Source organism: Hyaena hyaena, unplaced genomic scaffold, assembly GCF_003009895.1.
Source record: "Hyaena hyaena isolate Hyena2069 unplaced genomic scaffold, ASM300989v1 scaffold_338, whole genome shotgun sequence".
In the NCBI taxonomy this organism is placed as follows: Eukaryota; Metazoa; Chordata; class Mammalia; order Carnivora; family Hyaenidae; genus Hyaena; species Hyaena hyaena.
The window spans coordinates 1622172-1649952 of NW_024080970.1; the positions used below are offsets into that span (position 1 = coordinate 1622172).

At 44.4% G+C, this 27781-nt stretch overlaps 1 protein-coding gene across 11 annotated transcripts; it reads right to left on the minus strand.

Moving 5' to 3' along the window:
* Positions 1-6592: 6592 nt before the first annotated feature.
* LOC120243349 lies at positions 6593-26764 on the minus strand. Of its 11 annotated transcripts, none has more exons than XM_039249482.1 (5): positions 23485-26761; positions 22989-23108; positions 11556-11717; positions 11218-11433; positions 6593-7111 (listed from the first exon to the last, which is right to left on the minus strand). In XM_039249482.1, exons 2-5 carry the CDS (start codon positions 23050-23052, stop codon positions 6891-6893), a joined length of 663 nt encoding a protein of 220 aa, XP_039105413.1. In that variant the 5' UTR covers positions 23053-23108; positions 23485-26761; the 3' UTR covers positions 6593-6890. The 11 variants fall into 11 exon arrangements, 6 of the variants coding, with proteins under 6 accessions (XP_039105413.1, XP_039105414.1, XP_039105411.1 ...); XM_039249483.1 differs by having other exon boundaries at positions 6593-7470; positions 11218-11436; positions 23485-26758; XM_039249480.1 differs by having other exon boundaries at positions 11218-11436; positions 23485-26756.
* Positions 26765-27781: the final 1017 nt, after the last annotated feature.

The window sequence follows — 27781 nt, forward strand, 5'->3', positions numbered from 1 at the left end:
GAGACCACAGAAACACACACTCCCGCCGTGTAACATCTATTTTCATTGCCTTGGTGCAGCGCCGTTACGGTGATCTCGTGGATGCGACCAATGCATCTTCCTGTGCCAAATTCCAAAACTAAGGTTAAAAAAAAGTACCATTATTTTTAATAGTTGATGTTGTTAAGCAGGTTTCTGAGGCTCCGAAGCCGAGTATTAGTGAAGGTCTTGGGATTCCACCCCCACCGGCAATTTTTAAGGAACTGCTGATGTAAAGAAAGCAAAATACGAAACTCGAAATAATTGAGATATGAATGTGGTTAGAACAGAAAAAAAATTTTTAATTATTTATTTCTTTATTGAGAGAGAAAGAGAGAGAGAACGAGCAGGGGAGGAGCAGAGAGAGAGGGCAACAGCACAGAGCCCGACTTGGTGCTCGAACTCATCAACCATGAGGTCACAACCTGAGCCGAAGCTAAACACTTAACAAATGGAGCCACCCAGATGCCCAGAACAGAACAAATTTAATATCACGTTAACCAGTTGCTATTCACCTATGGCTATCAGCTGTGTGTTTTTATATTAGTGAAACAACATTACTCATAGATTAGAAAGAAATGAGGATGCCCTCATTCACTCTTAATGTTTAGAGTCTCAGTCTTACTTGAAAGTCCCAAAAAGGACCCAAGGACCACAGCGTAACTTTTGTTTCCTTTAAGAGATACTTTATTTGGAAAATAAAATTAAAACAAATTAGAATACGTTCCACATTTTATTTGAAATTTTGTCTTCTCCGTATTCACTAAAACCATTGCATAATTTTATTGGAGTTTTCAGAAATTCAGAAAGTCTGAGTATTCACCGTCTTTGGTGGGTTCAGGTATTCACTTCCCCCATCTGTATTCTGGCTTTTTAATGAATTCTCTGACAACTTCTAATTTGAAGTCAATGATTCTGAAGTCATTCAGCTCATCGTATTACTTTGATTTGGTCAGGCTGCATATAACAGATTACTTAATAAATAGTAGTGATTTTTAATAAATTTATTTTTATCTCACCTAGAACTAGGTCCAGACGGAAGCAGATAGAAGCTGGTACTGTGGGTTCTATAGTCATTAGCGTCCCAAGCTCCTCCTCTCTTGCTTCTCTACCAGTCTTTAGCATTTTGCCGAATGATCTGAAATGGCTGCCAAGCACCAGCCTTTACATCTGCATCCCAGCCAGAAGACATGCAGAACTAGGAGAAAGGACTCTGGCACTTCCTGTCATGACTCATTATCTAAAATTTGGACACAGAGCCGCACAAAGTTGCAAGGGAAGCTGGAAAACATAGTCTCTATACTAGATGGCCACATAGATGGCTAAAACTGGGCAATCTGATTTGGGGAAATAAAGAGAAAGCCATTTTAAAAGAGACCACAGTCATCTCTGCCACCAGTATTGAATATGTGAAGTGCTAATATCTAAAACTTTTTCTTAAAATATTAAAGGTTTGTTTATTTCAAAGATAAAGTCAGGTATATATAAATAATATAAGTATATAAGTGGTGTATAAATAATATAAATATATAAATGGTCACTAATGTATATGCATATAAAAAGTCATATATAAACAATTGGGGTATAGCCTGGTATCACTGTGGCATATTCTCACTTATGCAATTATTGCAGCTACGGATTTAAATACAAATCGAATTCTTTCTTTTACAGTAAGAGTTTAGAATAATAGGAAGAAAATACACATGTGAAGTAAAATGGGAGAGAAGCAGACTTAGTAATCAGTGAAGCAGGTTGAGTAGTGAAACGATTATGGACCTGAGTCTGACCTGAGTCCCAGCCGCTCACTTGCTCTGTGACTTTGCGCAAGTCACTCAAACTCCCTGATCCTGTTTCGTTGTCTATGAAATGGAAATGTGTGTTGGCTTGGGGGGCACCCAAGTCCCTCATTCCTGGGCTGCCTAAAGTACCCCCAAGAAAGTAATGAACCCAGGCTGTGGAACATGGAGGGGCAGAAGCGGCAGAGAAGGGTAGCAGTGACAAAGTGCCAAGCAGCCAAAGAAGGCAGAACAGAAAAACATAAATGGGGTGAAGAGGGGAGTTTGTCAAGTTGTCTAAGAGGCTCCACTGTACGACCTGGATGAAATTATTTCTCATATATGTTAGAACATCTTTGAAAGCAAGAAAAGGTTTAAACCAATCCCTTTTTCTTTATATCAAACGCCATGAATGTTAGGACATGATGCTCTAAAGAAGGTGACGTTCCATGTAGCCTAGGGAATGCTGCACTTACTGGCTTTGCCATAATTTCCACTCCAGCTAAAATCACTACAGGACCAGAGACTCCTCCGTTTGAACCAAACTGGGTTAGAACTCGGGCTGTGGGTTTAAGCTTCTTTCTAAACATTGATGGTACTTTTAAGCACATAAATCAAGGCTTCAAAGACAAATATTCACAAATTTGGGGATCATGATGAAACAGGGTTTTCTCGTTGGTTTGTTTTTCTTCATATTTTCAAGATTTTGTCCGCTATAGCTATTCCTTGAGTTAGAGGTCTCAGCCCTTATGATGGAATCACGATTTTGTCAGTTTCTGTGCATATACAATAATTGAGGAGAGCCAAATAGAAATATCCTTTCAAAAATGGGGCACCTGGGTGGCGGTTGAGCGACCGACTCTTAATTTCAGCTCAGGTCACATCTCACAGTTTGTGAGATCGAGCCCTGCGTCAGCCTCCACACTAACAGCACGGAGCCTGCTTGGGATTCTCTCTCTCTCCTCTCTCTCTCTCTCTCTGCACCTCTCTGTTCATGCTCTCTCTCAAAATAAATAAACTTAATAATAAAAAAATAAAGAAGAAGTATATCTTCAAAATAAAAGAAAGCAGAATCAATTTTAAAAGGGAGTCTGTGAGTAATAGACCTTGTCTTTCCTTTCTAGAGCTTTTGTGTATTCACTCATCAAGTGTTTCTTAGACACCTGTCCTATACTGGACACTGAGCCAAGATTGAAGAGATAAAGGCTTCCAATCCTCAAGTTGCTCCTCCTGGACAGGCAGAGGCGTCGCGTGGGTGAGTTGGAAACATGGGAAGCAGTATTATGATGGATAGGAAGGCTCTGAATGGTGTCATGATGTCCAAGGCACGTCTACACTTACCTTCCTTCCAAGATGTATAGCCTTTCTAAGCCGTGTTTCCTCGTCTGTAAAATGGGATAATAAGAATCTCTATAGGTTTGTTTCACTGTCTGAAGCCGGATGAACTCGGTATTGGCACATGTATTCTTATCACTGTCATTGATTATATGGCTATTCACGTTATGAATCTAGAAAGATCCAGAGGGAAAGACTTGAAGTTATAACAGCGTAGCCAAAGAAATGACAGGCATGCTGTCACTAAAGAGAGGAGCATCTCTCTAACTATGACTCTTTGACCACAGAGGACCGACCCAGGAAAAGCTTGAAGTTCATGGGGTTACAGAGCTGACGTCCTCTGATATCAGCACAATCATGGCATCAAAAAAAAAGAAGAAATAAAGAAAGGTTTCACAATCTGCTTTGTGTTGGGGAAAAGAAGAGGTGAAGCTTGCTAGGACAAGTCCTTGTGCTACACCCGAACCCCTAAACTGCTTGAACCTCTGGATTTCTACATATAACTTTGAGAAAACTAATCGCACATTTTCGATCCGGATGAATTACTGAGTTTCTGTATAAATCACATTGAGCTGGCCAACTAACATTGAATCATGCGTCTTGACCACACACAGGGCTAAAAGCAATGCCCTAGAAAATTTGCCTCTGAAAATTGTGGGGGAGATCTTTCCGGACCATGGCAAGGGATAGGAAAGGTTGATAGTTAGAGACAAGCCTGTTTGGTAACTCACTTTTTCGTAGACTGCTGTTCCTTCTTATAAGGAAGTCAGTTGGTGTTCTCAGAGCTGCTCAGATGGAATGGTTTTTTGTAATGTTAAAAGTATGAGTCAGTATTTCACCCACGATAGCCGCATTTCAAAACCAGCATGTAGCTTTTAAGGAGCAGGTAGGAATTCAAAAGTCCAGCACCCAAACTTTCAAACTTTCAACACTGGCCACCTGTGTCAGTTTACAGCTAATTACCTCAAGAACTTGAAACATGCATCTAAATATTCCAACACTTAAGAGGCTTTGAAAGTGTTGCTGGGTCTCTCAGACACCTCGCCTCTTCCTCCCCACCAACCCTCAAACTCCCACCAACTCCTACCCTGGCAAATTTCTGCTCATCATTATTCACAGAAAATGAATTTTGACAGGGACGCTTGAAATGGTGGGCTGCTGAATCATCACCTGGAATTTCAGAAGGTATATGGGTGTGTGTGTATGTGTGTGTGTGTGTGTGTGTGTGCGCGCGCGTGCACACACTCCGAGATGCTTCTAGTGGAGAGTGACTCACAGAGGCAGAGAGGGAAAACAGCCACTTACCAGCTTCTAAAAATATCTAATTATTCTGCACACATAATGAGCCCACAAACCACCATGGCCATCCTTATCGGCAACCGAAGACAGCCCCCAGCTCTGATCCCATCTCTAAGGATGCACGCTGTCCTTTTCTTCACTCACTTTTGTAACCAAGCAGGTACCTGAGGTCAGGTCCTGGGTGGGCTTGGGGATGGAGACCCTTCTTCAGATACGGTTCTTGCCCTCCAAGTGCTGGTATCCCATTAGATGAGACCATTATTAACCAAATTATCAGACAAGTACCTACCTCACTGCAATTGTAACAGAACAGAGCAGAGGAAGATGTTGCTATGGAAACTTAGAAAAAAGGCTTTGACTGAGGAAGGTTGAGGAGAGTTCCCCTGAGGATTTGATGCTCACCTGAAGGATGAGGAGGGGTTAAATGGTGAGAGTGAGGGAAAGTGGTAAGGGAGGAGGTAATAGGAGATGAGGTTAGGCAGGTGCAGACCGCATAGGCCCTGATGGTCCCATCAGTTTGGCCTTTACATAAAAGTAATGGAAAACCATTGAGTTTCAAGCACGGGTGTAGCCTGGTCAGAGCTAGATTTGAAAAGATTCTTCTGTCTCCCATTATAGACAAGGACAAGAAAGAGAGGGCAGAAGGAAGAAATGGTGTAATAAATTCATTTTAGGAGGCTATTGTGACTTCTCCGCTGCTTTCGTGAGCCCTTGACTGATCTATTCATTCTATTTATTTTTATTGTGCACTTACTATGTACCACACATTGTGCTCCGCCTGTGCATGACAGCGGAAGCTCAACCTGCTGCAGTCTAACTTTAAAGAATATTCCATGTACCCCGGTTTTACTTGTGCAAAATTATTAGGTCAGAAAAGGGGAGAGTTGGATGGATTCTCTGGTCCAAAATTCCTTTATGAAGACTATGCTCACAGGCATTTTCCAAGAGATGAACCTCAACTACTAAAATTGAGAACAGCAGTCCTCGAGCCTCTGGCTTCTCATAGCCATTACAACACATCCTTGGGCCACTCTCCCATAAATTCACAGTTGCCAAAATTGAACCTATCATTTCCTTAGTGTGTTATACTTCCACCCAATAGCTTTTTAAAATTTATAATACTTTATCAAAGTAGTATATGCACAGTGTTTCAAAAGTTAAATAAAACTACAAACCCTAGAAAAAGAAACATCATCCTGTGCCCCAATCCTTTCATGGTTACGTTCCATTTCCTGGAGCCAAACACTTAAAATTTTGCAATTCTTTTGCAGTTAGTTCTAGTATTCACCTTCATTTCATAAAACATTGTCATCTCGAGATTTTTCATTTTCAGTCATCACCTGTTTTGACATCCTACTCTGAAAAGACTTTTCCTCCCAAATCCACCCTGTTTCCCCTCCCTCATCCTTCCAAGGAAGTCACATTATAATTTTGGTTAAATCAGAATTTAGTGTTTGCCTCATTCTGAGGTGAAATTTTCAAAGCTCAACCATATAATGCACTACGATTGCATTTTTTTCTTATTCAAGTTTTCCTTTTTCCTAGAGTTAATGGTTGCCTTGTGTTTCAATAATTGCTTCATTTTCCATGAACCTAACACTACTCTAAACTTGAACTGTCCCAGAGAACCCCAAAAATGTCTCTCATAATCTTCAAATTAGTATGAATTTCATTTTCTGGGAGACATCCCTCCTGGGACACAGGACACACAGTCTTCCTGATCCAATCTGAGGACTATTCTGACTGTTTCACAGCTGACATCCTGGCAACTCTCCTGGGTGTTTCCTTCCCTTCTCTCTTGGGTTGTTCCCTCTTTCCTAGTTCCCAGGCCTTTCTCTTTCATAGTGTCTTCACTTTGTTTGGTGAGCACCTCCTCCAGGAACACTGTTGGGGGGAGTGGAATAACATTTTTGAGAATCTGCCCATCTGAAAAATTCCTCTGTAACATCTGTATATTACAAACTACAATTTAGAAAGATCCCTCTCACTTATCACCTCAGTTTGTCCTCACTGTAGCTTCATAAAATCCTGCTGCCCAGATTTATATGCTGAGAGAGGTGAAACAATCAGCCCAAAGGTCCTCGCAGGCCATCAGGATGGTCACCTCTGCCAAGACCCCTGTGAACGGCAAAGGGCAATGCAAATAGTGAGACTACATACATGGGTGACCAGGATGGATGAATTTAATAAATTAATTAAGCAGGCACCTGCTAACAAATCCACTCGATATTTCTTCCTAAGACCGTCAGCACTGTGAAGGTCTGTGATTAAGGATTTGATCTCACAAGCTTAAAAAATACTCATGGTCCAACAGCGCCGAAGCAAAATTGTTTCAGAAAAAGCAGTTCTGTGAGCAAATTATGGAATTATCAGTGATGTAGATCAGTGATGCCAGTCTATGGCAACCTTCTTTTCCCACCACCGTCCACCCCGCCAGGGCCCCCCACTTCTGTCTCACTCTCTTTAATTTCTCACGTCTGATTCGGCGCTCTGGTTTCGAATGACTTGAAAGCAGATGTCCTGAGCGAAGGTACCAAGGGGAGGAAATGTCACGGAGCAGCCGTACAAAAGCACATCTCTGAAAGGGTGAACAGATGGCACTGGGTGTCCCTTAACTCCATGGTGAGGACGCTTGGCAACGGCAAGTACGCTGACAAAATTGGAGTTGGTTTCGCTGCTCTCTCCTTTGACAACAACAACAAAACCAAGATGTCCATTGTGTATCTGTTTATGCCTTGGTTACAGGAATTTTAACAACTGCTGCCTCTGAAAAGCCAACAGTTTCTTCCCTAGTTCAGCCTAACTACCCATCCCATCTCATTTTCTTGGGGGGATGTGTAAAATCCAGTGGTAGCCGGCAGGATGGACGTCCTTTCTCCCGCTCTCAATGACAGTCAGAGAGTCCCGATCTGTCAGAGCCTCAGCCATCCCCCGGAACACCCCCGCCTTTCACACACAGGCAGCTGGAGGGGCGGAGGGTCAGGGCCAGAACTCAGGGGAGAGTTCCTTCTTGGAGCCTTTAGTTGTTGCAGCGCTGCTTCTTCTGATACAAACAATTTAAAAATAGCAATAAAGTAACATTTGGGTAAAAAGGAACGAATGCAATTCAAATGTATCATCCAAGAATCACGACTCTAGTTGCGACACAGTGAACTATTGGCTCTTTTCTACTCTTTAAAATGCTCTTTGGGGGGCGCCTGGGTGGCTTAGTCGGTTAAGCGTCCGGCTTCCGCTTAGGTCATGATCTCGCGGTTCGTGGGTTCGAGCCCCGCGTCGGGCTCTGTGCTGACTGCCAGCTCAGAGCCTGGAGCCTGTTTCAGAGTCTGTGACTCCCTCTCTCTCTGACCCTCCCCTGCTCACGCTCTCTCTCTCTCTCTCTCTCTCTCCTAGAAATAAATAAAAATGTTTTAAAAAAATAAATAAAAATAAATAAAATGCTCTTTGGACGCCTGGGTGGCTCAGTCGGTCAAGCCTCCAACTTCAGCTCAGGTCATGATCTCACAGTTCATGAGTTCAAGCCCTGCGTCCCTGCGTCGGGCTCTGTGCTGACAGCTCAGGCACTGGAATCTGCTTCAGTTTCTGTGTCTCCGTCTCTGCCCCTCCCCCGCTCGTGCTCTCTCCCTCTCTCTCAAAAATAAGGAAACATTTAAAAAGTTTAAGGAAATAAAAAAGAAAAAGCTCTTCGAGGGTCATCTGGGTGGCTCAGTGGTTAAGCATCCTACTTCAGCTCAGGTCACGATCTCACAATTCATGAGTTCGAGCCCCACGCTAGGCTCTGTGCTGACAGCGCAGAGCCTGCATCAGATCCTCTGCCTCCCTCTCTCTCTGCCCCTCCCCCTCCTCTCTCTGAATAAATAAGTGAGCTTTTTAAAAAGTAAAAAACTAAATAAATAAATAGATAAAAATCAAAATAAAAAGCTCTCTGAATTTCCCCAGTCAGCACCCTCTGCTCGTCCATGGCCTCGCCTATGCCGACCTGCTTCCTCTCCATTTGCTGGCTACTATAATGTTCCTTTTTCTGAGCCAGCACCCACACCACCCCGCCGCTGCGAAAGTGACTTGGGTCACATAAAGGCAGGGCCGGCTATGGTGAAGCGGAATGTGGGGAGCACGCGGCAGGCACCTGCTAAGCAAGCCTCAGAAACAAGTTAATTCCAAGCGATGCAGAGCCAGCCACTGAACAAGAAGCGGCATGCAGCACGTAGCTCTTTCACAACGTCCCGGGGCTGATAGCAGATCTCGGGGCATTCTGCTCTTCCCCACACCAGGGATGTTAAGGGACGTTGCCATGGCTACAATTTTTGCAAATACCAAATAAATGCCAATGGAAGTATATGTCAAGTGCTGTCACCAAAACAAAAGTGTTTGTGTGTGTTTTGCCATGTGTGACCTTGTTACTACACTTTTTTTTGGTCTATTCAAATGTCGACTGCACATTTGGCAATGAGTTTACTCGAATATGATTTATTCGACTTTTGCCACGAAAAGAAACCATAACTCAGGAGAAGACAAAAAAAAAAATGATGCCATCCAGGATAACTCCTCCTGAAACGGGTTTATTTCTTTTTAAATCGCAAAAGCACAAAAGACGCAGAGTCTCTGATAATGAACGTAAGATATGATTACCATAAAAAGTTCACTCTCCTTTCAATTTCAATTTACCCCACTATAAATCAGCGATCCACTTAATCAAATATTCTTCCACTTTAATTGTTTTATCTTGCTTTTATGTTAAATCTCACTGAGTTACTCCTGCCACTAGTCTTCACATTATAGAAAAAATGTCAGTTATTGGCCCATAATTAGTCTAAAACTCAAACATGGGTTCTGAGCATTAACCAGATTGGAGGAAGCCCTCACCATCTCACTGCACCAGTGATACAAATCCAAGTCAGAAAGTAAACTGGGATTAGTCGGGATAGCCATCCATCTGCTGTCAAAATACGGAGTGTGGGCCCTGGCTTTCAAACTAACTGCAATTTTTTTTTCCCCCGAAATGTCTTTCATTATTATCTAACAGGGCATTAAAACTCTATTCGGTTGTCTCTTAAATTCTCCAGCCCGAAACTGTCCGTTTAAGAATCGCAGATGCTTGCCTGGGCTAGCCCAACAGTTCCCATGAGAAAATACATCAGCACAATGTACTGAGTAAGACCACAGTCAAACGGCAGTGTTTGTGATCAAGGGCACTTTCTGGGTATTGTACCAGACAGCGCTGTCCCTCGTGGGTAATTTCATCCTGTAAACAGGGCGGGCGAAAAATGAATTCCATGTTATTGATTGATAAACCCCTTTCTGACAAGGTGTAGAGAGGAGCATCCGGTGGAAGGCATGTTGAATTCAACCCCTCCAGCAAGGGCCATGGTCACATGCTAGTCACTAACACCCAGTATAACTTCACACTAACACCCAGTATAACTTCACACTAATAGCCAGTATAACTTTCTCACATTAAAATTCTAAAACTCTTTTTAAATAAACTGAGAATGACGTTGTATCCAAACCCGCCCTCCTGCTTTACCCAGTGAACGTAAATATTTCCAGAGCAAAGAAGCTTCCTCTGGAGTTTTCTGTGCTCGTTTTGAATTTCAGAGAGGCCTATTAGAAAGTGGGAGTTATCTGGGGGCATCGGAGCCACACACTGTTTATAAAGCTCTCGTATAAATATCTGTATTTTAGTAATTCTTTATGTCTCTTGACTTGCTTTATAAAGGACTCGGGCAAATATAAAGATGAACGCTGTTTTCAAGGTAACCATCGGGCTCGGAAAAAAAAATTTTCATATTAACCAGAAGCCAAACAATTTTTCTGAAAATCGCTTAAACTCAGCTAGGAAATGTTAATTCTACTTGAGGAAGAGCTGTGAGCATTCAGCAGCATCTAGATGTATTTTTTAAAGGAAAATTTACAAAGGTAAAAAGTAAATCTATTGTTCAAATGATAGGTGAGTGCTAAGATATCAAAAATGGTCAGAAAGAACTTGAAGAATCGTGAAGAACTTCTTTACCAATAGATGTCATTTATGCAACCGTTTTGAAGTATTTTGATAGATTATTCGGCTCAGTATTTTTATTTTCAGATTATCACATCAGACAGGCATGGTGAAATACTATATATTAAATATGTCGATACAATGATCGCAACAGAGAGAATCTGGGGGCGGAGGGGGAGACGGGAAAAACATCCCATTAAAGAAAAAGCCTTTCTGTGGGATGTTATTCACATTTCTGCAAATGGAATATTCTGATTAACTGACATATATTATACTATTTGCATAACTTTAGGAAACATTAATTCCCAAGCTCTGTCCTCAGCAATATTTTTTCCCAGCTGAAATTGGGCTTTAAAACAAAACGTCAGCAATGCGAGCCGACTATTCAAGGGACAGGTTCAGAAACTTCGAGTGCAGGCAGTTAAAAGTGATTTAGGAAATGCAAAATCATTCTTTCGCAAATGTGTATGTTAAACTTGTAAATTGATATATCAAAACCACAACCGGAATATAGCAATTTGTCTCTCTTTGCCTGCTGTGGTGTATCCCACAGCTGCCTGCCAGATAATATACTGATTGTAACTTTCCTAATTTACAGAGCCTGTAAGTCTAATCTCCCGGGCCAGCCTAAAGGGCTTCTTCATCCATTGAAATGCCAGAATAATTGAAATTGTCTTCGGCAGACAGTCAGGCAATAATGAATATTTTCCCTGCTGATTGCATGCCAAGGTTACACATAGTACCGCAAAACAGAAGCGATCCCAAGCCAAGCCTCCCGAGGGAGGGGCCGCCACTAACCTGTGGCGCGAGGCACAATACCTAAGGCTTCCCTCCCCATACGCTCCTGTGGGCGATGACGCCCACCACGCTTCTGTGCCCTGAAGGACAGCACAGTTGTCAGATGATCAATGCTCCCATTGGCTTCCCTGAGTCTCCAGAGGCAGATGAAAGGCTGGGAAAGGTTGTGGCTGTGGATTTTCCGATGGGGACAGCAGGAGACAGGAGCAGAGGGAGCTGCTGTTGGGATCCAGAGGAAATGCACAAGTAGTTAATCAAAAAAACAGAGAACAAAAAAGGGGCATTGACGCTGCCTGAGAAAGTGCTTGCCTGGCTACCCTGCGCGGTCTTTCCCATACCTCTGCGTGGCTTGTGTGACTGCGGGGGTCTGTTTCCTGATGTGGGGTCAGCCCCGCTGCAATGGAGTCTTAACGAGGCTCTGTTTGACACTGAAGAGTCCGGTAGCCAGAGGGAATCAGTAAAATCTCTGAAGAATCGAAAGACTAGTTTAACCTTCGGCTCTAGAAAGAGTAACACTTTAAATGCCAAGTTGTTTGAAATAGACCTTTCATTTAAGGAACTAGCCTTGGATTATTGGCACTCCTACGATTTGCTTTAGAGGACTAAGTTTGGGGATAAGAGAGGAACTACCCTATGATGCTGGTGCCTTCAAATCATACAGTAAAAACTAGATTTTTTTTTCAAGGCATCACAACCTACATGGGGGAGAGTATAAAGCATGCTGTTACGTGACCCTTGAGTTTCAATATCTGAACTACTAAGTAATGATATGCATTACTTATATGGAATGAATATATGGAAAACATATTCGTTATCTGTTGCTGCTTGCCAAAAATAACCCCCAAAACATAGTGGCTTACAGCAGCCATGAGCATTTATTATCTCTCACTGTGTCTGTGGTTCAGGCATTCAGGAGCGACTTAACTGGATGGTTCCAGCTCAGTGTTTTCCACGGGGTTGAAGCCGAGCTGTTGGCCATGCCGTCTCATCCGAAGGCTGGAGTGGGGCTGGAGGAGTCACTTCCCAGGGGGCACCCTCGCATCCCTGGCCAATTGGTTTTGGTTGTTAGCAGGAGGCCTCAGTTACTTGCCACAGGGATCTCCTTATAAGGTTGCTATAATGACAATGGCGTTATGACATGGCAGCCGGCTTGGGCCCAGAGCAGGTGATGCGAGGGAGAGCGAGGTGGAAGGTGGATAGGAGCCACCGTGTCTTCTATGCCTAACATCAGAAGTCACACATTGACATTTCCACAGTAGTTCCCAAGCAGCACAGCCCTAGTTAATGGAGGGGGAGCGGGAAGGAAGCACGCGGGGACAAAATCACCGGGAACTGCCAGTGTGCAGGCTGTGGCCACCGCACGTGTATATTATACAACTACACGGGTCTACCGGCCTCTCCGGTGAGATCCCAACTACACTCTCGTTTTTCCCACATTCTTGCACATATTCTTTGTTCCAGATGAGGAACAACAGATATATATTATTAAATACGTTTCCTTCTCAGTTTCGAGCTCAGAGCGGCCTTCTCACTCCATCCCTCCTCCCCATCACAAAATCCTGATTTCCTGGCTTGCTCATTGCCGAAAACGATGGTCCCTCACCGTGTTCTATCCTCCAGGAAGCCCCTCCAAATACCCCTGCAGGACTCCAAACCTCATGTGTATTTTTCAGATTCAAGCAAAAGAGGGAAAGAAGGAAGGGAGAGAGGGAGGGAGGGGGGAGGGAGGGAGGGGGGAGTGGGGGAGGAAGGAAAGAAGGAAGGAAAGAAGGAAGGAAGGAAGGAAGGAAGGAAGGAAGGAAGGAAGGAAGGAAGGAAGGAAGGAAGGAAAACACTCACATATTTAAAATACAGTGAAGACAATACAGAGAAATGATAGCAGAGCTTGAAAGTCAAACAGAAGACAGTGAGACAATTGCTCCCATCCTTATGGTGGAAAAGCAAGGCAGGAAGCGATATTACCAAACAGAGTGGCCCTGTCCCCCAGCATAGCTGGGGCCACAGTGGCTGCATCTGTGGGCAGGGACACACACAGCGGAGATGCTGCTGTCAGGGCCGGAGACAAAGGCGAGGCGACACCCACCCGCTCCTCCCTTCCTCTCAGGCTCCAGCCTCCGCGTGCCTGCAGTGACAGAATTCAGCGGGAAGCTCCCTGACACGGGGACCTGCGGGAGTCGGCACCCGTGTCATTCGGAGCAGACTGAGGAGATGGCCAGAGCAGCCAGACCAGGGGCCAACACGGACATCTGACCAAAGAGTGATGCTCAATATGCTTTCACTTAGCATGTACAGAAACACCTGCATCCTACATAGTTTCCATGATCGTTATGCATCTTCCTATTGTATATATCAACTCTGCTTGATCTAATCATTTCCATCCAGTGGTATCTTTAAGTTGTTTCCAATTCTTTTATTAATATTAATACTATTATTATTTCAAGTGAAAATTCAATTAATATCTTCATTGTTTAGTTCTTTTTTCTTTCCAGAAATGTTCCTAAAGCAAATCCCCAGAGATGATAATGATCAGACTAAAGAATATCAACATTTTTATGTCAGCTGATACCATTTTCAGGCATCTGCTTTTGACCTTATTGCTTTCTGCAGCACTTCCTACTAACAAAACACAAGGAATGCAGAGAGGTACAGACACCTAAGGGCTCATCCTTCTGAAGACAAAGGAGAGACATTCCAGCACTTTTATAAAATGTATCCTCTGATAATGCAGCAACAGCAGTAGCAAACTGCCCCCGAGAGCTAGCGGATCTGAGGGGGGCTCTGATTAGCTTTGCAAAGGATGGCTGACTTCCCTCGGATACGACCAGAATAATATTGAGTCTAGTGTTTTTCCTGAAAGAAAATGAAATCTCATCCTTGCTCCTTAGAAACAATTGAGAGCCTGAAGCAAATTTTAGATGAAGAACACCTTCCCAGCAGTCGATGCCCCGGTCTTGACTCCCGCGTAACCTAGACCCTTAGAAGACCCAAATCGAGAAGGAGAAAAAAAGTGTACATGAATGAGGCCTCTGTCACTCTCTTAGAAGACAATCGGAAAACAACAGCCAAGGGCTCGTGTGTATAACCTACAGAGACATTGAGGGGCGCCTGGGTGGCTTTGTCGATCAAGCATCTGACTCTTGATTTGGGGTTCAGGTCATGATCTCATGGTTCGTTAGAGCCCCACGTCGGACTCTGTGCTGTCAGCGTGGAGTCCGCTTGGGATTCTCTGTCTCCCTGTCTCTCTTCCCCTTCCCCCCATAAATAAATAAATAAACATTTTTAAAAATAGAGGGGCAACGAGAAAGAATGAAATCTGGCCATGTGTAGCAACATGGATGGACCTTGAGGGTGTTATGCTGAGCGAAATAAGTCAGGCAGAGAAGGACAGATACCATATGTTTGCACGTATAGGAGGATTAGGAGGAACTTAACTGAGGAACAAGGGGGAGAAGAAGGGGGGAAAAGGTGGGGGAGAAGGAGAGAGGCAAACCATGAGAGACTCTTGAATGCTGACAAAAACTGAGGACTGATGGATGTGGGGGGGAGGGGGATGGGCATGGAGGAGGACACTTGTGGGGATGAGCACTGGGTGTTATGTGGAAACTAATTTGACAATAAACTATTTGTAAAAAAAATATATATATATATATATAAAGAGAGAGAGAGAGAGAGAGAGAGAGGGGCGCCTGAGTGGCTCAGTCGGTTAAGTGTCTGACTCTTGGTTTCAGCTCAGGTTATGATCTCATGATTTCGTGAGTTCGAGCCCAGCGTGGGGCTCTGTGCTGACAGCGCAGAGCCTGCTTGGGATTCTCTCTCTCTCGCCCTCTCTCTCTACCCCAGCCCCACTCATGCTCTGTCTCTCCCAAAATAAATACATAAATAAAATTTTAAAAATAATTTAAAAAGTAACAAATGATTTTAAAAAAGAGACATCGAGAGGTCGTCCGGGTAGTGCTTCCCAGAGTGTGTAACCAGCTTGCAGCAAGGTCAGGACAAAAATCGAAAGCACACAATCTGACATTGCCGCAAAGCTTTTACAGTAGTTACAAAAGCATCTATCTGTCCGCAGTGGATCGAGGGGTAGAAAAATAATCCTTCACCAGGGATAGTTGGGAAGGTATTGTCAGTGCATCGAAATCCACATTGAAGAAGGATCTTGAGTTTGCCGATACCGTTGACTGGAGTTATGTTACCTACACCAAAAATTCAAAACTAGTGGACAGCTAACGATGAACAGTGTGCCCCAGGTAATCGTTTACAGTAACTGATGTTTTACAGGTAGTGAGGTCTTTCTTTCTGAGAATATTTTATATTGTAAGATTACTGTATGTATGAATGGGAGGATTCACCGTAATTAATTAGGAAAAATGACGCTCTTTAGCTGACATAAGTATATTGAGGAATTGGCTGATACACAGGGACTAAAATCTTCTTACTTAATCCTACCGGTTGCTCAGTAACATGGGTTAAGGATTGAATAAGTGTCCCGTTTTCGTGACAAGGCACCAAAGCTGGCCAACGGGGCAGATTTCATTGTTTTGAGCTGAGAAATGTGAAGTGGAGCGAACAACAACGGCTGGTCGTCTATGGAGCCCGAGGTCACAGCTCTGTACTCATCAGAGTTAATTTGGGTCAAGATGAGGTTACACGCCGAGTTAACAGCAAAGAGCAGACAAATACAAATCACTCCAAGTAGGGCTCTGATGTTTGCTTTAAATGATTTGTGTTTCGCGCCTACACTGGGTAGGGGAAAGGCAGCTTGGGCACAACTGCGGGGTGTGAAGACTTATTCCTGATCTCATGTGGAAGCCCGTCGTCACAAGCTCTCCACGGAGGGCATTTGCACATCACCTGTGGCATGGTGGAGCCACACAGGTACACAGATCCGGGTGGCAGGTCCCACCGACCTGGGTGTAGATTCCAACTACTCTACCTACTAGCCCGGACCTTGGGCAACCTACTTAACTTCTCAGTGCCTCAGTTTCCTAATCCGTAAAATGGGCTAACAACAATATCTACAACCCCAGTTATATAGTAGGGCTGGCAGGAAGGTTAAATAAAACAGCTTATTGCCCAGCTTACTAATATCAAAGTGCCTGGATACTTACTCCTGTCCTTAGATTCAACCTTGTTACACTTCCCGTCAGTCAAGAGTTGACCCTTTCCTACCAGGACGTTGCTATGAGAATAAGGGTATTTGGGGAATTACAGGAAATGAGGAAACCTAATTCCTGCTTTGTGGGTATTTACAACATCATTAGGAGGTGAAACTGGCATAAAGTGTAAATGGAATTTACACTGATACAGAGGAGGAACTGATACAGTTAAAAACAGGAGAAACAAATTTAAAAATCTACCTATAGGTTTGTAGTACAAATCTATCATCTACATTAGGTAGATGTCGAAGGTAAAAAGAGTGAGCCCAGGCGAGGTCACAGACGAGGTCATGGAAATGGGAGCCAGTTTGATGCGTTGGGTGCAGGGCTCTGAAGGCTGATTCTCCTTTGCGTTTCCTCTACTGGCCCTGCAGTGTGAGAGCTGGTTTAGCGCACTGGGAAAGCGTGTGGGCTTGAAGCCAGACTGAGTTTGAATCCTAGCTGTGTGCCTTAACAGTTGTACGATTTTGGGTATGTTTCCGGAACCCAGTGCCCAAATATCCTGATCTGTTAAAAGAGGATAATAATAATAACAATATATGATAATCTCATTTGGCTGTTAGAAGGATTAAATGAACTAATATATGTAAAACATTGACTCAGTATTCAACAAATGGTGGCTATCATTATATATGTACAAATTATAAAACAATGAAAGGAAAATGATAATATGTAAGGCATTAAACATCTCGTATGTCAATATGTGGGAGAAACTGAAGAAAAAAGTACCTAATTATTTTTAAAGCAAATGACCCACTTTGGAGTTATTTTTGTTCATACTCAGTGACTATTATCTACCTAACAGGGCTTCCTAAACTATGGAGAGTCCTTCAGAGATGCCGCGATTCACTCAGTTAATACCAAATGACAATACAGATGTGGAAAACCTCACACCCAAAAATAAAGGTTGTAGTGACATTAAGCTAATAATTGAGTTTCTCGTATCCCCTTGAAGTTGCTAAGCCACACACACACACACACACACACACACACACACACACACAGAGGCCACCTCCAGGGTACTAAAAATGTGTCGCATTGAGTAAGGGACCCCGACGTGGCGTATCTGCTTCTCTTCCCAACTGCTCGTGCTCACGGAACAGCAAAGCCCTCCACAGATTCAGTTTCCCTCCTCCAGAAAGTCTCCAACCCCCGTCCTTTTCACCCCACCCTTCCAATTCACAACAAAGTTGTATGATTCCTCCTTTCCAATACTCATCTTCTTTTCTCGGGCCCCACTGCTTACACCCGGGCCCTGGCCACAGGCCCCTCTCACAGGACTTATCAGAACAAGCCCGGAATCTGTCTGGGTCCAACCTGGCCCTTTCCAAACCAGCTGGGACCTTGTTATCAGAATGATCTTTCTAAAACATGCGCGTTTACCTAATCACCACGCTCCCTTGTTTGATGGCTCCCTCTGCCCTTAGGATAATACCGGCTAACCTCCTGTGTCAGGCTCCTGCTTACCCCTCACATGCCTCTCACACGTCACACCCCACCTCTCCACCGTCGGCAGCCCTGAGCTTGAACCTCCCTTACCTTTCTCCTTTGCGTCTGGGCCAGCCATTTCTGCCTCTCCTTCGGGATCAGAGTCTGCTCTGATTGCCAAAGACAAGGCACTTCTACATGCTCATTGCAGCTCGTGTCTCCTCTCTCTCCCCAGAGAAATGCTGCACCTTATTCCTACGAATCTCCCAGGACCGAGGACGGGGACGCATAGTTGGCCCCTAACATTTATTTATTGGATGAATGGATGAGAAAGATAATTGCAGGTCTTTTCAGTGGCTTGACTGGACATAAATTCCAGCAGAAGAAAAGGTTATGGACACCCAGGCAGGTGACCTTGTAGATTACTGGTTACCAAACCTTTTTTTTTTCAACCAGGCAAGGAATTTTCACTTCAGGTTTTAGTGCAATGATTTCACATTAATGGTACCAACATTTTGACACCAAAGTTCCGATTTAAAATTATTTTTTTTTAACACATTCTATCTCTGACAAGTAAGTGGCAAAAGACAACACTTTATCACACAGATCTTCCTGATACGGAAACCAGGCAAACTGAAGGAGAGCCTAAGTGCTCTAGCGGGGTCTCTGCTTTGCATTTGCCCCCATTGTTTGGGGCTGGCTTCCTCATTCAGAAAAGTTCCCAGAGGCAAAGCGAGTTTGCTTTAGACCAGCCTGGTGAGGAGGCTGTCCCCTCCCCCGAGCTCTGCTGTCCACCAGGGTAAAGTGTAGTTTTCTGGCTCTTCCCAGCACCTCGGTTTGAGACAATAATCCAGTCAGTCGCCTCTTAATTAAAGCAAATAGTCCCAGCTCACAATAGTAGTTTAGAGGACTCTGGTCTTCGCGTTCCTCCTTGCAAGGAGCTAATTGATTTCCAAATGATAATGGTGTTTACATTAGAAAGCCAACGCCCTCCACACCCGTATTGAGTCCTTAGTGCATCTTAAACCTCCCCAGTCTCATGAATATCAAATGGCCAAAGTACTTCCATTGTGGTGGTGGCTCTCAAGGGGTCAAGCTTCGGTCCCAAAACATTTAACAAGCTGAGTGATCTCTGATTTACATGTTGGGCTCCTACATTTCCCGTTCACCCATAGAAGGAAAATTGCTCGAATTTTCAAGGAACTGCCTTTGCTACTTTATAACCTTTGTCTTGCATAAAGGCCCTCCCTCCCCCCCAACACACACACACACACACACACACACACACACCCCAGGCAATGTTGGGGCAGTGGGTGAGTCTGAACTTTTAGGATGACCTTAGAAGCTTATCCATATGACAGTATGACAGTTTATGGGAGGAAGCTATTAAAAAGAAGGAAAAAATATATAAGCCACAAGACATAGGAATAATGATTCAATGGCATGAAAATTAACATGGTGGGTATTACCATCCGTTTGACATAATTTGACTCTATGGCACACACATGTGAGTATGCCTAAGGATTGATTTTTCTGTCCTTCTTTGAAAGTCACAGGAGCAATGCTTCACAACTCTTGTTCTCTATTTCCATGATTTCTAACAAGTTTTTCTTGCATGTTGGGTTTCAATTAAGCCGGGACAATTTCAAATGTCCCTGCTTAGAAATTCAAACAATAGCCGAAACAAATCATAGTTATTATTGATCATATTCTCAGTCTTCCACACTGCTTTACCCAAATATTGAAATTCACTTTTCATCACATTTAAGATGAGGTTCAGGCAAGACTCTTAGTGACTGAAATGGATATTTGTCACGCAAAGAATTCCCTTATATGGAAACTGAGGTTTGTGTTTAAAGAAACTATTCTCTATGAATAGGTTCTTGATCACAGCAAATTGTTCCAGCAACCCAAAGTGGGGGGGGGGGGGGGGGGGCAACGCAACGCTTCAATATAGGGGGGGGGGGGGGGAGTAAGGGGGGGGGGGGGGTGTGGGGGGGGGGGGGGGTGGTGGGTGCGTGGGGGGGGTTGCCACACGGGGGGGGGGGGGGGGGGGGGGGGGCAACGCAACGCTTCAATATAATCACTTTCTAAGTAATTAAAACAGTAACTAATTTCTCTCATAATTAAAAAGGTCTGTTCATTGGCACACATATCCATCCTGATGACATAGTTAGCAAATCCTTTCATTTAAAACATTTCATATATCACCTCCAATGGGGCGCCTGGGTGGCTCAGCAGCTCAGGTCATGATCTCACAGTTTGTGAGTTCAAGCCCTGAGTTGGGCTCTGTGCTGACAGTGTGGAGCCTACTTGGGATTCTCTCTCTCTCTCTCTCTCTCTGCCTTAACCACACATTCTCTCTCTCTCTCAAAATAAGTAAACATTTAAAAACACATATAACCTCTAATGCACTAGACTCTCCTATCAAGAAAGTCGTTGCTGCAATTCTTGGAACTCTGGCCTCCCTTTGATTCTTAGCTCGACTTTCCATTTGGTCTTTGAGTCCTGCTTGTCGGCCAATCCTAAATACCTCCCCTTCCATTCATTCCTCTTCTGCAGCTACAAGTGTATTGCACAAGGCCCTATCATGTGTCTCTGTGATACGTTTTATATATCTGCACGTACAGCTTGGGATGCTAGCACAATATGTAATACGATATGTATATCCCCTAATTCCGCAGGGGCGATGTTTCACAGACTACGGAGAATTAAATCTTATCAAAATGAAAAGATTTGCCCCAGATCTCTCCACCTGTGCATAGCCGAGTAAAAACCTGAAATAGCTCATTTTCTGTTCCAGACACTGTTCTTTCAAAGACCTTTAAACGCAGGTACAGTCATGGTGAGCCTTAACAGCACCCAAGTGTCTTAAATGTTAGTCCTTCTGATACTCACTTTCTCTCTTTAGGGACAGGAGCATGACTCTACAGCTAAGATCCTACCCTGGAACGGTGAAGGGTTCTGAATTCCTTGCTGAGAGAATTCTGCAGCCAAATATTGTCTTAATAAATGAGTCATGGGCTGGGGCTTGAGAATGTTTGGGTTTTTTTTTTTTTTAATTAGGAAGATTGTTCACTTTAATTATATTCTTTAACAGGATTTGTCGTGTGGGTGTTAAAATAATAGCATGTGTCCCAGGGTGCCCAGGGCTGAAAACAATATGTGAGAGACCGTGGTCTTTGCCCTCAAAGAGTGCATAGGAAAGGACCAGAGCGCTGAGGGGCTTGCCCAGTGTCCTAGAAATCCTAAAGACTCCCTAATCCCTTGTGACTGCTGGGTGAAATTGACAGTCACCTTACAGCACGAAAGTCTGCCCCTGACCATAAGGGACTGGCTTAATGGACAAGGGAAATTGGTAGGAGCCCTGAGTGACACACCTAATGATCCTCTAATGTAGCAGCAATGAAGGGGAAGGAAGGAAACCAGAGCAAGGGGAAACAAATATGCAGCTAAGACCCAGAGCAAGTCACGCCTGCAAGGAGATACATTCGCGAGAAGTAAACAATCGGTATCGATGCTTTGAGAGTCTGGAAAACTAGGAAGCAATTTTCATCAACTCTCAAATATAGCTTTAAATCACACAAAGCTTAAACGTCTCTTACAAAGGAAATTCTCCTTTGAATGAGTTCCAGAAAACCATGAAGTGCTGTTGATAAGGCTGTGCCAATTTGTAAAGCTTGCCATAGTCTCCAGCTCCCGGTTTCCCCTCTTTTTTCCTTTTTCTTTCAAAAAAAATTTTTTTTTCCCTTGAGCTTTGTCAGTCCGAGAGCCTGCCTCCGAGGACAACAAGAACACAAAGTATTTTCTAAAGCTGAAACCTCTTTCCCCTCTCAACAAGGGGGCCGGATGGTGGAGGCATTTGATTTATTCCAAGGAAATAATGTGAAAATAGCATTTGCAAAGCCAGAGAAAGGATTCTTGGTGGAAAGCTCCGGTAGGGATGTGTAAGCCCACTCCCGAAGTTTCTCGCCCTTATCGACCATTGTATTCAGGATTAATTATAGGGTTGCTGGAATCTCACACTTCACGAGAATGTTTACCCACCAAGACAGAGCTGGCTGATTGCCCTTTTTTCACCTAAAGTAAACTCTTAACTAGAGGAGCCTTAACAATCTTACTGTTTTGCTTACCAGTTGGTTTAGGTCTTTTTCCTCCTCCGTGTTGACCAATTATTTTCAATTAGACTTATAATTGCATTGTATGGTTAAAAGGCCCAATTAATATCCTTAAAGCAACAGTGTTAAGTGGCGCTTAGTGGAAATTTTATATTTAGCTGGCAAAAATAATCATGGCTTACATTTATGGAGCACCTTTCATCCTGAAGGATACCAAAGCGCTGTTACAAATTTCATGCACTCCATTACTAATTATGGGTGAGAGCCATTCACCCCAGCACTATGACATCCTGTTGGAAGTGAAGAATGATGGACGGAGGTGGCAGCCTTTAAGGAACATGTTTAAAGTCTCTTATTTAACTGGAACAGCGAAGGCAGTTGAGCCAACAGAAAGAAGTGTTCCGGGAATTACTGGAATATGGTTCTCCTACCTCCGCTCCCGCCAGAAGAGAGGGACAGCGAGTGGCACAAAGGATGTGCATGTGAACACGGAACCCCCTTTTCAGGGATGAGGAGGGTGATCCCCTGATACCACAGCGAGGCTGTGATTACTGGCTCGCCTACAACGAAGGCAAATTCATCACAGCAAGTCCGCGTCGCCAGCCTCGGACAGGCCATCCATCACGGCCAGGCTCTCGCTCCGTCCTCACTCACGACCGCGTGGCTGGCTGGCTTCGGCATCACCTGAGATGCCAGCCGCGTGTGCCAGCAGCTGAAATCTTGAGTGTTCCCTTGCAGGACCTTAAGATATGCCTGAGCTGGGGAGGCAGGGGTGGGAATGGAGGAACACACATCTTAGTGTAGATGGAAGGGCTGAACTGTTAATGCGGGTCTTACCTTTGCTAATATTCCTACTGAGAAAAATGAACGTGATCCCCAGGGGCCAGTCCCTGAGCTCTGGCAGCCCAGTTTCAGAGACCAGTTATTCACGCATTCACTTGAATGCCTTCTGTGTACTAAGTCCTGATTCAGGCCCTGGGCGTAGAGGAAGGGACAAAACACACAGAGATCATTGCCCTCAGATACCCCAGGATGGACAAATGACGGAGACCCCAGGGAAAGCCAGTACCTCCCTCACAGAGGTTTCGGGACAGTCCGGAACACGCACTGGTCACAAGTTCCCACAGCCTCATGCTTCGTTCAAACCGACCAAAGGCAATGAAGGGAAAGTACCCCTCATGAGGAGATCCTAAAACAAGAGGAGACAACAGACGATGTGATAGAGATTGTGGAATTGCAGGAGCAGCCTAAAGGAATGCAAACTGACCAGAAGAAGCCGGGTGGAAAAGAGCAAACAGCACCTTAGGGAGAATTTTTCAAAAAGAACCTGCAGAGGAAAGATTTGATAAGCAGGTGTTGGGCAAGAATCCTGGGGAAGATGCAGCCACTAATTCCTGGCTCAGGTGACCGTTTCCATCTGCAGCCTGACTGGGAGGGGTGGGGGAGGTAAGCATGGAATGATCTGGAATGCCAGGACCGGGGCAAAGGGAGCAAGGGACCCAAGCTGGGAATGAACCGACCTCAGCGTTGGCACCTGGATGTTTCTCCCGCTAAAGCCCAAGTACCTGAAACAGCTGGCGAGTGTGTTGTGACGGAAGAACACCAGAGCGAGGCAAGAGAAAAGCTTCTTCTTCTTTTTTTTTTTTTTTTTTTTTTTTTAAGAAATTCAGGTTTGAGGGGACGAATGGAAAGAAAATTGTATTCTTTCCCAAAAGCACCCAAGGTACCCCCCGGGGGTGGGATTGTGAGGAATGTCCGCAGTAGAGAACAGAGACTACGGGGTGGAGAACAGCAGAAGGTCCAGACAGAAAACCAGGCACCACTCCATGAATCCCTACAGCGGAGCAGCTCACTAGAATCACACAGAATCCATCAGCCCAACCTGTTCTCCATAGTGACTGTGGCTGCTTTGCTGTATCAATTATAGGAAGTGCCACGAATCAGACTGCTTTGAAGTAGGAATTTCATCTTGGGTGATAACTGAGTTATTCCAATTAATGATAGCATTGCTTTCCCCTAGAAGCCTTCAACTTCTCTTACTCTCCTCCAATACAAACTTCTCGGAATGGTTATTCTTAGCTGACGACAATCTTTTCTCCTCTCATTAATTTTAGCCCCCAAATCCATGTCGTACTCTGCCTGGCCAGGCAGACAAAGGTAGACAACGGCTGCTATCTATCTACTTTGGAATGACATGGAGCGACTCATGGAAAAGGAAGTCTTGGCCTGAGGCTCATTCCTCCCTGGACAATCCCTGGAGTCATATTACTTTCACTTTGCCCCCTTTCACAACGATGAGGCCTCTCTTCTTCACATAAAAATGGTTCAAGTCCTAACATATCAAGGACAGTTGACTCCAGAACGTATTTCATTGTCATTTCCAAAGACTCGGAGTCCTAGCAAATATAGTATCAGTCATTCTCACAGCATCTCAACAAAGTGGAGAAGGCATGGCTGTTACAATTTCTATTTTAGAAACAGAAAACTTAGACTCTGAAATAGGAAGACACTTAGCCATTGGAAGATCTGAGAATGAAACAGGGTTTCACACTCTGAGCCCAAAGTTCTGACGTTCATGTCATGATAATAACGATAGTAATCATGAGTCATGTAGAAGGCACTGTGCTAAGTTCTTCATACAAAGTATCTCATTTAATCATTCCAATGACCCCAGAAAGGCAGCACCATCTTTAGCCCCCTTGGCTAAAACTCAAGAGGTTGAAGACAGGAAGCGCGGGAATCACAATTTGGACCCAAGCTGCCTTGCTCCATCATCCAGCATTTTCACTCATGTGTGAGCCAAGCATTTACTTAAAAATATAATATGCTGACACAATTGACTTTGAGCGATGGGTTTTAAAAAACAACAACACCTGTTCATTCATACTCTCATCCTCTGGAGAAACATGACCCCAACAAAATGGCAACTTCCAGAAGAATGATAAACAGGGCCGCTGTGCTGGGAGCGGAGGAGGAGGGAGTCTGATTTTCATCCAGGGGCAGAGGCAGAAGAGAAGGATGTGAAACGAGGAGGAAATGGAAAGGAGGCTGAAAAGAGCTCTAAAGCAGGAACACGGGAGTGGGGGGGGGGGGTGTCACTGTGGACGTGGTGTGCGCAGGGAAGCCAGGCGGAGGCACGGAGGGTCACACATGGGCCCGGCGGCAGCAGCGGCTTGCCCAGTCTTTAACTTCCTACAAGTTTGCTTTCTCTCATCTTCTTCACTGCATCTGCCCCCTGGACCCTCCATTCGAGCCGCTCAGCCCTCTGGGCACCAACCCCAGGTCAGATGTTACTGACTCTGCCAAAATGTTACCTGCCGCCATTTCGGGCTCTATGTCTGAATTTATGGTTGGCTTCTTCTTAGTGAGAAGTCACCTAGACATCTCTCATTTTGAATTCCGAAGGCTCTTAACCCCCGACGGTATTCCCCACGCCCCCTTCAGACAACCATTCCCCCAGACCCTGCGCTCTGAGTCCCTTCTTCCCTCTCTCTTTCCCTTGAAAGGTCTCTCCTTGTCTCAGAACGCATATTTCCTTCCTGGTAAGTCACAGCAGAAGGCTTACAATCCGATTTCTAAACCGCTCAGCGGCTCAGCAACGTTTATTTTGTAATTCTGAGCCTTGTGCTCTAGGGGAAAATCAAGGTGGGTGCCCTGGAGGAATTGAAGTGGGGAGACAAAACGCAGAGAAGGAACTCTGGAATTTTAGGACAAAAACACCTCTCCGGGTATTGCCCCTCAATAGCCACATTCATGTTATAATTGCCTCTCCCTGCTCCTTCCAATTAAACCCTACTTAACCTAGCATTAAACACCCAAGAAATATTCTAAACATCCCCCATTTGCCCTAACTGCAGCCCCCAACCCCTACCCAACGCTGCCCATCAATCATCAAACATTCTCCCTGATTCTCCCCATCTCTCTGCACTGACGTATCTGAAATCGAAAATAAGCCTCCTTTCGGTACGCATGCAGCGTGGAAACCTTCTTCCTCGCAGAGAAACTTGCAGGCTAATTAGGTAACGTTGTTAAAGCAATTCAAAATCCTTAAATTATGTAATCCCTGGTTACTTTTCCTTTAATCTCCTTAAATGACTCTAATTTTATGTTTTTCCTTAGTGGATCGTGTTACCCAGAACTTATAATGGTAGATCTTCTAAATCATCTAAACAGCAATGGTGTTTTTCATTTAAAAGGCACAGTGGGCTCCCGTTTAAGCAATGCTTAGAGGACTTTTCTTTCCCTCCCTAAAAACAAGTTGCTGGAGAATGTTCCTTCCTACTCTCAAGGGGCCTCAGGGAGAAAACCAGCATTAGGGACGAGCTACAACTCAGCTTTTCCAAAGAAGTTTGTTTTTGTTGTTTTCCAATACCGAACGGAGACTACAAAGAGCTATCACCAAATCTCTGCGCAGAGATTGCAGAAAACATCATTTTGTCCTAGAGATTATATCGGCGGCTTCTATTCCTTTTTAGTCTGTGGCTTATCAGAGCTCAGGTGGGCGATGGAGCACGGAGACAAAGGAGAAAGAACATCAGGTATTTGGGACGATACCCAGCAGGAAGATTTCTAGGTGAGCTTCACCTGAGCATCACAGTGTAGGAATTCTGGAACCCTAAGTGTGGACCTATCAGAATCAGTATTCTGAGACTGTTCCAACAAGCCTAGGAAATCCACACTGGGAAGTCAGGAGAGGGTCTGGTTCTGGGATCAAGACCTGAGCCACAGGTGGGCTTGTCACTTAATTTCCCTGGGCTTTCTTTACTCTTACTGATCACAGCGCTAGAGATCACATGGAGATCTTTTCTGGCTCGAAAAGCGGCTGTTATGAATAAAGTTTCTATAGAACGAGAGATTCGTAAATGGGACATGAATAATTCATTTCAGAGAGATTTTATTTTTTTAAGGCTTAATTTGAGAGAGAGAATAAGCAGGAGAGGGGCAGAGAGAGAGAGAGAGAGAGAGAGGGGGAGAGAGAGGATGCCAAACACGCTCTGCACTGTCAACACAGAGCCTGCCGCAGGGCTCAAACTCACGATCCAGTGAGATCGTGACCTATTCAGAGATCTAGAGTCTGATGCTTAACCAACCGAGCCACCCAGTGCCCCCAGAAAGCCTTTAGTTCCCTCTAGGCAATTAAGAAAAGTTTGAGCTGCAATATCAAACACTTTTTTTAACTTTCTTTATTTTGAGAGAAACAGAAAGAGAGCACAAGTGGAGGAGGGGCAGAGAGAGAGAGAGGGGGAGAGAGAATCCAAGCCAGCCTCTGCATTGTCAGCGCAGAGCCTGATATGGGGCTCAGACTCACAAACCATGAGATCATGACTGAGCCAAGATCAAGAGTTGGCTGCCTAACCACCTGAGCCATATCAAACAAAACTTTTACATGGAATTTTAAAAATTTTTTAAGTTTATTTATTTTAAGAGAGAGAGAGCACACGTGGGGTAGGGGCAGAGAGAGAGAGAAGAGAGAACCCCAAGTAGGCTCCACACGTGGGACTCGAACCTACGAAATGCGAGATCTTGACGTAGGCAGAGATCAAGAGTCAGACATTTAACTGACTGAACCGCCCAGATGTCCCTAAATGGAATTTTTAAATTCAAAGTCACCAGATCATACACTGGGACCAGGTTCTTTTTAATAAAATCCAAATGAGGCTGAGGAACTGTGTTTTTGGTGAGTTTTATGGGGACCAGAATATTTAGAATATAACCTCAATAAACATAAGTTTTGGGTGAAAGTTTGAAGAGCTCTGATACAGAACCCAACCAGGCCTTCAGATTAGCAGCCCTAACAGATCAAAGTGCTAATGTTCAAGGTAAAGAGTCTCCCCTCCCTCCCTTCCTTCCTCCCTGACTCCT